This window comes from Fulmarus glacialis, unplaced genomic scaffold, assembly GCF_000690835.1.
Source record: "Fulmarus glacialis isolate BGI_N327 unplaced genomic scaffold, ASM69083v1 scaffold23065, whole genome shotgun sequence".
NCBI lineage: Eukaryota > Metazoa > Chordata > Aves > Procellariiformes > Procellariidae > Fulmarus > Fulmarus glacialis.
The window spans coordinates 56,093-67,417 of record NW_009213965.1 but is presented as its reverse complement, the minus strand read 5'-3'; the positions used below and the strand labels follow the sequence as shown (position 1 = coordinate 67,417).

Here is an 11,325-nt window from a genome sequence, read left to right as displayed (position 1 = left end):
TCTTTCCCTGAGACCCATGCTGAGGGATGTTACTCAATTTAAACTGAGGATTAAACGTTGCATTCCAATATCTTACATCTGTTAAGGAGATTAAGAACTGAAAGTCTGTCTGTTAATATTTCACACCAGGGTAGGTATAAGCCAGTAAACTACCACCTCATTATCGTTGTCAGACTCCGTTTTAATGAGATTTTTATTAACGACTAATGTGACCTTTTGCTTCCCTCTTAAGTCTCTTATATCGATTTGCCAAGGAAAGCAAAGCCTCTTTTTCTGCTTCTGAGCTGTTTTGAGTAATGGGAGGCTGGGCCTTTTGCTCACCTTTGAATCCTTCCTGCAGATACAATCGTGTTGCTGCTTTACTGGGGAAAGGCAGGTGGTACAATGAGAATATTTGAAGTCCATAGGGGCTGCTTCCATCTAGCAGAGCTATGCTGCACAGGAACCACTGCGCTAGAGAGAAAAAAATAGCAAAGAGAACAAGTGGAGCAATGATGTGGAGATTGAGGATAACTGCATTCCTAGGAAAACGTTTTCATGTGTCTGCAGAAGCGTCACAAAGGAGAGCGTTATCAGGAGGGGCAGTAACCCACTGGTGACACTGTTCAGTGGGGTGAAAGTTTTCAGCAGTCAGAGTTTGTCTTCCAGCTTTTTCGTTCAGACCATCGGTTTGTTCAAAGTCACGTAACAATCCTGAGGTCCTCTTACGTTTGCTCTGCAGTCACAAGGATTTTTGTTCTTTTTAGCAATAACCGTTATCCCTCTCCTCTGCAGGTGCTGCTGAGCCAGGTACATCGTCTGCGAGCTCTTGATTTGCTGGGAAGATTTTTGGACCTGGGTCCCTGGGCAGTTAGCTTGGTGCGTGGATGTTGCATATTGTCTTGTAAAAGTCTAGTTTATTGCAGTATAGGCGATAAATACAAATGATGATTTATGGAAGGAAGATTTGGAAGATATTCCACAGATTTGACAAATGACCAGTGTTTTATGTGTTCATGTACGTGAAATGGAGCAAGCATCTCTAAAAGAAAAGTGGTTTGTATTAATCAAAAAGGCCAAATAGCTGTTCGTTTGCTTTACAACAAAGAGGAGTTCCTTGGGAATAGTTTAGTGTAAAATATTGTAAGGGACAAAACAGGAGGAAATGTCTGGGACAAATAAAAAGGTTTGTCATGTAAAATAAATAACAAAGAAATAGCACATATGTTTATCATCTGTTCTCTCAGCCTACTGACTGCATCACTTTCTTCTCTTCCTTTATCTATTTGGTCTCTGGATTTTATAAGCTCTTCTGAAAAGGCAGCAGCTGCCTTCTGCGTTTTGGAAAGTGGCTAGCACAGTGTAGATAATAAATAAGAATTAAACAGAGAAGCAGTTTAAAACACTTGTAAATAGAGCTATTTGTTGATAAAAGTGATGAAGACGAACTGCCAGCTGGTCATGGAATAGCTCAATAGCTAAAAGATGGGACTTTTTAGTGGTTTTCTTTACCTTCCTCCTTCATCTCAGCCAAGACTCCCTTCTGCATGCCTTCACAGACAGCTTAGCCCTTAGTGGTAGGAAGAAAGTATGCAATAAAGGTGATTTTGAGACCTCTGGATTATAATCTTCTGTGAGGATCAAAACGTAGCTGCAGGTCAGCCACAGTGGCCTTTGCTCTGGCTGTTAAATGCTTTACACATGTATCACTGGGTGGTGCTCAGCTGCTGCCAGGTTATGTGGGTGGTAACCCCCCGGGAGCCCAGCGCTGCAAGTGCAATCCCTCACCATGCATTTCCTTTACATTGTGCTTTGGGAAGGGTATCTGCAGTCACGGTGGGATTCTCAGAGGTTTAACGTGTGGCATGTCCTCCTCTGAGCATAGTCTCTAATCCCACGGAAAAGTCTTGGTAAAAAGTCTGTGTCAGGCGAGAGGCCTGTTTAGTTTCCAGTGGGAAGCCTGTAATTATTGAGCTTTTGCAATATGTTTACTTGTGAGAGCAAATGGCCCCATCTGAGGAGAGCGCAACGTATCACGAAGCGTAAAATAGCACAGGCTGTAACGCGTAAAAGCTAGTGCTAGATTAACTCTGAGTCTCTGTGGACCAAATGAGTCTGAAAATATCTGGTGACATCCAAGATTAAAATGAGCAGTAGACAAATACACAGGGTTCCCCTCTTTACTGGAAATGTATGAAATTGCTTTCTACCAGATTTCTCATCTGTGTCGTTAAACACGCTGCATCTTCGCAGAGCGCTCAGTCCTGCCCCTGCGCGGTGCTGCCTCTGCAGTAAAGCCGAGCCGTTCACAAGGGTTTGCTCTTCTCTCTGGCTCCCAGGCCCTGTCTGTTGGCATTTTCCCGTACGTGCTGAAGCTACTTCAAAGTTCAGCTCGTGAGCTGAGACCACTCCTTGTCTTCATCTGGGCCAAAATTCTGGCAGTGGACAGCGTGAGTACTTCTGAACTTGGCTGTTTCTTTTGGGTTTCAGCAACCTGCCTTTTTTCCCCTGCCCCCGTTTGCTTTATCCAGTTGCTTTAGACTTGAGACTTTCTCCTGAGGTACTTCAAAGAGACGCTGTGTTGTCTGGGGACCAGCGTATTATCCCATTAATTTATTTGACTTGTCTGAAAGCTAGCTTCTGAAACTCTGTGAATGGGAAACCCCCGTGAAGGTGCTGACGCTGGGTGGGTTGGCTGCCCACCTCTTCACACCTGCACGGGTTGAAAGCACGTTTGCTCTGTCTGTTAATGCTGCGATGTCACGTTAACATCTCACGGTTCCTAGTTCCCCTTCGGTTCTAGGGTGTAGGTGCTCTAGGTAAAAGCCATTAGATCTCACTGAGTGCATCTTTATTGGGGAAGATACTGCTTTGCTTGCTGAAGGGGCTTAAAATGCACTTGTATCTTCTGCCACATATTGCCAGGTGCGAGCGCACGTGCACACACTCATACTCTCCCTCAATTTGTTCACTTTAGGTTGTTATCAAACTTGTTTTGTTCAAGACCATTCCTGTCAGTTGTCAAAACAGGCTGTGGGTAGTCTTCAGTCACAGAATTTTTCTAGAAATAAACTGAAGGTAATTTTTGGTGACTTCAACTTGTAAGTCCTGCTCCGAGGCTAATGCACGTGCTGACGCGTTGAAGATGGTTGCCATAGAAGTATTTACCGCCCACAGAAGAGAGGTGACTCCTGTCACGGGTCCTGATTCTGATCTTCTCTACAATATTTTGGCACCTTTAGGGATAAGGTTTAAAATCTGAGCCCTGATTTTTAAAGATGGCCTTAACCAGAGCTCTGGTTTGTGGGTTTTTTAATAAATTATTAAGCAGGTAAGTAATTATAGATAAATTTGTATAGTCATATATATGACTCTGTGGTTTGTGGGTACAATTAGTTGAGCAATGTAAAATTACTAGGAGTGGTGCGCACAGTTAATTGCAGGCACGATTATAAGCTGATAGGAAATTGTCTGAACTGCTTGCAGAAGTTGCATCTTGCCTATTTGGGGGTTTATTTTTGTTATATCTCTTCCATTTCAGTATGGAGAATAATACTGAATTTGTTGGAATTTTTCCCCACTGTTGATCAAGCGTTGTCAGGTTTAGTTTTATAAATATATTTTCATTAACATCCTAAGAGGATTTTGGAAAGCAAAGAAAATGAAAACTATTCATCTTAAAGCTACTCTTGAAAAGCTTATTTTTGATGCATGCCTCTCCATGGCTGACGCTTCAGCCCCAGGTACGTTTCAGAGTAGGCTCATGTATAATTTACGCAGAGCGGCGTGCCATCCTTCACTTTCTCTGATGGTGAAGCCAGTCTGAGAGGGCTCTTTCCCCCTTATCCTCTCCTGCCACCATCAGTATTGCTCCCACACTCTATTTTATTGCCCCACTCTGTTGGTAGGCTGTGCTTTAAAACAAAACAACAGCAAAAATACTCTTAAATTTTGTGTTAGGATTTCTTTCCGCTGTTTCACTCACTAGCTCCACAAACAGGTGGTGCAAGTGAGAAGGGAGGAGAGGGCAACCTCAGCAGGTCCGAGGGAGGGGACAGGGAGTGGCTCGAGTTGTCACACCATAAGGGGAACAAATACGTCGTCATATCGGAAGCTAAAAGAATACTTTCTTGTTATATGCTAAATATCAACACAGACATGTCTTTTCCCTCCTCTGCTGATACAAGGTTGGCCATGTATGTTTGAAACAAATTCAGTTTCAAACAAAGTTTAACAAAACCCAGTATCGCAGCGTGCGTGTTGTGTGGGTTCCCAGTTCTCTAACGCTACAGCCTGCTCCGCTTCCCCAACTCGCTGCATTTCCAGAGGGTAAATCTGTCTAAACGAACCACAAGACCAGTATCTGCATGCTCCAGGATGGGCGACGGTCTTGTGTTTTGGTGATCCAGGGATGCAGCAGTTTGTGACCTGTCTGAGCGTGGAGAGCACGCCACGCTGCCTGTCAGCATCGTTTTCTCAGAGGTGGCCTTTTGTAGGACTCGGGGGGATGAGAACTGCAGGGGCATGCTCTGTGAGTATGAGGGCAGGCAGGCAGGAGACGCTGACCGAAGGGTTGGCGCAGTAATTAATTGTTAGGCTGCATGGAATCGCTGTAGCGTTAGTGCTGCGCGTGGGGTGGGTGCGTGGGTCTGAGGGTGCGATCCTCTGCCTGCACTGGGCGTGCATCTACCTGGCTCGGCTCTGGTTCGAATGGGTGCTGCCTCCATCATCCAGGCAGAAGCCATTGCCCTAGCTTAGGAGAGCGTGTTTATTTTCAAACGTTCTGCCAGGTAATCTTCATCCTCGCAATAATTGTTCGGTGCTGTCTCTCTCCTTCATCTGTTGTCCCCTGTACGTGTATTTTATTTGGTTTCAGGAGACTGTAGCTGATGAAATCACTTTCATTAGGACTGGAGTTCAGCTGCTCATTCCTCTTTACATTTGGATGTGACTGAGAACAAGTTATATAAGACTTGCTAGTGCCCTGGAGAGCAGAATATCCTGCTAAGACAATATTTCTGTTCTGGTCCCTCCCTCCCTTTGGCAGGGAGGCAGAAGGAAGGTGTTCTGACATGATCAGCAGTGTAGTATGCCATGTGTCCGTTCAGATGATACCTTCAGTAAGCATGGTATGCTGTGAAGAATTGTGTTTTGTTGTAAAAATTACAGGATAAATCAACGGTGTTATAGAAACATTGGACCTCAGAATCTTTTGTGTGTGGTATATAGGTGTCCCTAATAAACATTGGAATATTTAGATTAATCTGCTTTAATTCCATGTATAATCAGATGATTTTTCGTAGGATATTCATTGAGGACTCTAGTCATCTCTGCCTGAAGCCTGCTGGAGTATTTCTAGACAATCCACCTGCAGAGCTGTATAGCAAGCGATGGTTCAAAGTTGCCGACTGTAGGTATCTGGCAGGTATAGGTTGGTGTAGGAGTAGTGTTGTGTGCTGCCACATGGAGATGGCTATAACACTTGCAAATACAGTTTAGGTTAAAAATTTGCTACATGCTACATTGATAATGTTTGGTAAACAGCACCTTCTAAATCTTAAATACTTGAATTTAAAGGGAAAAAACATCCCCCCACCTGTAATAAGGATTACAGTCAGGAATAAGTAGGTCCAAAAAAACCTACGCATTAAACAGTACTGAAAATGTGAATACTACTAAAGTGGGACAGTGAAAAAGAGATCTTACCACTCCAAAGAACTGGCGGAAGGCAATAGAAAACAAACATTTCTCATACTTTTTAAAGGAATGGAGTGATATAAATAGTATGCTTACTTTCCAGATGTGTCCTTTGTTAGCAGGATTGTGACTCCCATTTCTCATCTTATGATTAATACAAATATTCAAGTTAAGTGTTCCCTGAGGATAATTTGGTAAAGCTACCCACCTGGGGGGGTGAGGGTTCACTGACCAGCGTGGCCGCCCAGGACACCCCTGAGCTGTGGCAGTGCTGCTGTATTCCAGGGACTTGTGAGAATTGTAGGGGTAAGTTACATAGCACATATGTAACTTATATTAAGGAGAAAGAGGAGATCTGTGCTCTAGTCCCTCCCCAGCACTGGGAACTTTATATTTTATGTAAGTTCTGAACTTTCACACCAAGCCTGCAGCTTGTTTTGGTCATGTTGTATTATTATTCACAAGTGTAGCTGCTTATTTCTTGAGGAGGAGGTGTTACTGATGCTGGCTTTCCAGATTGTTCACAGGATCTAAGCAGGGAGGGTTTGAGCAAGTGTGCTGGTTTTATAGACGTTGCCTCCCTCCCTCGAGCCTCAGGTATTTGGGTAACAGTGGCAGCACAATAAATAGCGTGAGGATGGGCAGCCTTCTCTTTGTTGGTGTCTGTTTGCCTACATTATAGCAAAGAGATTGGTTTTTGTAAGGAACAAACAGTATTCGCACTGAGAATGAAAAGGGAGGAAAAAAGGAAGCCTGTTTTTTGTGCAGCATTACACAGAAGTCAGGAAAGCCTCTCGTAGCTGCAGCCTGGCATCAATCCATTCCCTCTGCTCTTTGGTCTGCCAAAACCAGCATCTTTACTCCCTTCAGCAATAAAATATTCTCTTGCATCTCTGTCTTGCCATCCCCTCTCCTTTCAACAATTAGTTCCCTCCTTCACCTTATATGCCTGATAAAAAATACATGATCGTGTCTCTGGCATGAAGCATACAATAGAACCACAGTCACGGGGGAAGCTGATTGCCAAGTCAGTATTTCTTCCCTTAAATTTTCATTTTCGTAGTATGTATTCTTTCGGTTTGACCCTAATGTGTCAACCTGAAGCCTGAGTTGGTATCTTAGCAAAAACATGGTGTACACCATGTCCTTCACTGCTGATGCTACCCCAGGAAAACCTGCATTATTCTCCTTACGGGCTTTTGAAGACGGTGGAGTTGCTCTGCAGTTTTTGATTGTGTGTAGTAGGAGATCATGCTGCTACATGCTACTGTTGTACCGATTTAATACATGTTAGCACTTGACCAAATATTACGGCGATTAGTCTCGTTTGTGTAGATGAGTTGAAATCTTCTTGTCAAAATCTAGTTCTGCCTAGGTGGGGGATTGGACAGAATATAAAGAATGAATATATAAAGAATGAATAATTCCTCCCTTGCCCTTACAGATTTACTGGTAATCGCTCGGTGATGTGGGTCACTGTAAGAGAAACGTGCTAGGTTTCTTGCATGCGGCAGTCTCCAAGAGTTGTCCTGCTTGTGGAAGATGGTACTTTAACATTCACAAGACACTTACCCTCACATCCTGGCTGCCAGGCTGAGCTGGAAAATCAGCTACAGTGGCACAGAAAGAACCGGCGAGGACTGTGCCCCTTCCATAATCATGGGGAGGGGGGTGCTGCGTTTATTAAAGAAGGGTCACGCACCAGACTCGCCCAAAAACTTCCCTAGCTCTGCAGTCCTGTGGGTAAGAGCGGGTGGGCAGCGGGGGGGGGCAGAGGAGGGACCCCAAGAGCATCCGCAGCAGCCGGGGTGCCCACCTCTGTCTGAACATGCAGCACCAGCTGCTTTCTTGAGTCTTGGTAGCTAGCGTGTGACCATAACGTCCTCTACAAGGAAGCTGGGGAACGCTACAGATTTGACCAGGGTTTTACACTAGTTATGTAGATACCTAACTGTACACCTAGAAGATAGGGAGCAGCAATTATCAGCAAACCTGACTATGGTGAGCTAATTGCCTTGACATGGGATTGGAGAATTAGACTAGGGGCTTTTAGAAGCTCTAATCTTACATATTTTTTATTCTGTTAAATGTTTTTAAAAAAAAAAAAAAAATCAGATTCCTCCTCAGTTTTGCCTTTGGTGGCTCTTAAGTAGTGGTGAAGGTTTAAGGTGGAACAGAGATGTCAAATTTAACTTGTTTCCTAAGCAGGAGGTCACATTTTCAGCTACTGTTTGTCGTGTTGGAGGGTGGCAGAGGGTTCCTTGCTTTAGACACTGCTCTTCGCTGTCGGCCCTTCCGCTGCGGGGGATGTTTGGTTGCAGCCCCGATGGAGGGCTTGCGGTTTATTTTGCTTCTCATATGAAAACGAGAGTTGAGAAAAATTATTAAGACATGAAATATTCATACATCATTGGAGGAAAAAAATATTTTTATGTTATTGCACTCATTGTGTTTTTCTTTGTCTCATTTTTCAGTCATGCCAAGCTGACCTTGTGAAGGACAACGGTCACAAGTATTTCCTTTCAGTTTTGGCAGATCCTTATATGCCAGTAAGGACAAGTCATCTTTATTCAGATTCTTCTAGCATTAGCTTGTCTTAGCTTATCTGTTGCTGTTCTGATGCAGTTGGTGCTAACGTAGGACTGCCTTCCACCTCCATCTCTGGTGACACCCACTGCTCTACTGGAGAAAGTCATTGCTGAGCTGTGGAGTCAGTGACCAGGGACCAAAATGCTCCTGCCAGGTTGCGTGATAGAGACAGCCAAACCAACAAGAATTTGCAAACTTGTTTAAAGTTATATAAGTGCAGATTACGCAGTGGTGACGATGGGAGCGGGGGGCTCCTGGGGGCTGGGTGCAGAGGCAGCCTAATTGCGCTGTAACTTTCGTAATTTCCTCTGCAAAAGTTTTTTGTGGTTTCCCGTAATAGGTATTTGTATGCCTCCTCCAGAGCAATATACGGAGGTTGGTTGGGAGGATCATATTGGCAGTCTGATGAAGTGTCTCAGGTGTAACTAGTGACAGGACTGGATGACAAGAAAATTCTAGCTTTCTTTTGTCTCTCTTGTTCTTTTAATGTGATACAAACTGCACTTAGAATAATCTCATGTTTCAGAAAGCATGGGATGTAGTTGTTCTCTGACCTGTTTTCTAGATAACAATTAGTTGTATCTTGTTTTAAGGCTGAACACAGGACAATGACTGCTTTTATTCTGGCTGTAATTGTTAACAACTACAACACTGGACAGGTGAGTCCTAACATCCTTTTTCCTTTCATTCTGTCCTACCTCTTCTCTGCATTGTGCCTTCGCTTTGATAAAAGTGTCCTGGCTTGTATTAAAAGCACAACCCTGAACTGGAAAACCGAAACAGAAGATTGCTTTACGTTATTTTTCTGTGGATTAAAAGAAAAATTGACCTGGAGGTGTGACAAACACATTATGTACCTGGCACCTGGAAGTGGAGGTTAAGGACACAAGTCACTCGACAACTACCCCTCCAGGCAGCACATTGACGTGCTATTAAAGAAATAGTGCCTAGTTCCTGTCAAGTGGAAACTTGATGGTTGTGATAAAGTTCTTGGGAAGGGTATATGGAATGAGCCATAAACCTTGGGGCTCTGACAGGTGCAAGGAGTATTTCCAATGAGGAAAAAACAGGCTTTATGCATTACAGGAAGTGTTTCTAATGCTCAACTACTTAACTAGCTATAACAGCATGTAGTTGACCTTCCCTTCAAGCTGCTTTCAAATGGTATTTTATAACAAAATCAGTATATAACCGCTGAATAATTATTTTCTCTTGATTTCCTGTCTATTTCAGAAATAATCTTCTTTTTTGATGATGGGGTGGGAAGCTGTCATCCAAAATAAATTGCATTGATTTGTGTTTTAGGAAGCTTGCCTTCAAGGAAACCTGATTGCTATTTGCCTGGAGCAGTTAAATGATCCGCATCCTCTTCTGCGTCAGTGGGTGGCCATTTGTTTAGGACGTATTTGGCAGAACTTTGACTCAGCCCGGTGGTGTGGTGTGAGAGACAGCGCTCATGAAAAGCTCTACAGCCTCCTCTCGGATCCAATCCCAGAGGTAAAAATCCAACTTTTTAAGTAAACACCAGTTGAATTGTCAGAATCTGGCAGAGGGCTACAGAAATACTTAAAAAAACAGGGCCTTCAAGAACTTTACGATTGTGTCTGGTTCAAAGAAAGATCTTACTGCTGTTTCTTCAAGGTGGTGCAAATCATCCAAGCTCTGCAAGAGAAGTAACCAAAGAAATGCAGGGAGAGTTCATATAGCCCGAAAGCCCTGGAATCTTGGCACCAGAGTTAGGAAACACCAGGGGTTTTGCTTACTTGCATATCAGAAGCTTGTTAAAAATGTGGTCCCAAAACGCACTGTGTGTTGCAAAAAACCCTCTAGTCTTTTTGGCCGAGTATGAAAACTGTTCTCCTCCTGGTATGTGTGAAAATACATCTTTAATTGAATGTGTTTTACCTTTGTGACAAACTCTCCAAGAGAGAAGCAGTTCTTGTGCGCAGCCTGGCTATGATTGACAGAGCCTGTCAGACCCCAGTGAAATTACATCGCATGTGGGAGAAGTAAGCCTGGAGATAAACACCATTGCTAACGTGCAGTGATTAAAGATTAGATTCCCCTTTACATTCAGTCTTTCTGTCCTGCATCCTCCACCTCCTTTCTCTGGCCCCATCTTTCCCCCGTTTTATAAGCAGTATTTATGTGAAGGTTGACTGTCCTTACGGCACACCCGCACCTCGCTTTGAGAAGCCAAAATGAGTGTTTCTGCTGTGTGAAGCCCATCCTGCAGTTGCTGATTGCACCAAATCCCCACCGTTTGCAGTCTCTGCCAAGGCAAGCTGTAAGATTACCAAGCCATCTGATCCCTCTGTTCTTTCTGTGATCTGGCAAAGTTTACCCTGATTTGAGCTGCTGTCTTTTCTCCTTTTCTTTTTTCCATCATCTTCTACCTTTCTGTAAGCCCTTCTCTGAAGACTGTAGTTCAACACTCTTATTAAAGAGATTCACATCCCAACAGTAACTCCCTGTGTACCTTATTCCTGTTAATTAATATTCTAGGCAACGTCAACTGGAAAAATCACCCATGGGAACGTCACCGAGTATTCTGGGAAATTAAATATATTCCTGCATGTGTGAATACTTAAAACTCAGTGCTTTGCTGAATCTGTTTTGGTTTTTACTCTCCATGGGCTTCTGTTTAGCCCTCACTATTTACCTGACACAATAGTCCAGGTTTCCAGAGATGCCATTTGTGGGGATAAAAAAATCCCACTGGCAAACTTCAAGCTGGAAACAAGAGGAAAATAATAATGAATGTTTGTGTCTCACAGGTTCGCTGTGCTGCAGTCTTTGCACTGGGAACATTTGTGGGCAACTCAGCTGAACGGACCGATCACTCCACCACCATCGATCACAATGTAGCTATGATGTTGGCCCAGCTCATCAACGATGGGAGCCCCATGGTTAGAAAGGTACGGAAAGGCTGCCGGCACGGAAGTTTGGTGGATTCATGCCGATGAGTTCTGCACGATGCCTAATCAGAGCGTGCGTTATTTAATAGAATTTTCAATGAATTTGACTCATTTGGAAGTATCTGTTTCATCGTGAAGTCTT

General features: G+C 43.7%; 1 protein-coding gene across 1 annotated transcript in view; it reads left to right on the top strand.

The window, feature by feature from the left end:
• Positions 1-11,325, top strand: part of RPTOR (regulatory associated protein of MTOR, complex 1) — a 143,043-nt gene that overhangs the window by 78,667 nt on the left and 53,051 nt on the right. The window contains 6 exon segments of the mRNA XM_009578393.1: positions 775-858; positions 2,319-2,429; positions 8,151-8,225; positions 8,859-8,924; positions 9,571-9,762; positions 11,043-11,183. Of these exon segments, the coding sequence (XP_009576688.1) occupies positions 775-858; positions 2,319-2,429; positions 8,151-8,225; positions 8,859-8,924; positions 9,571-9,762; positions 11,043-11,183 (669 nt within the window).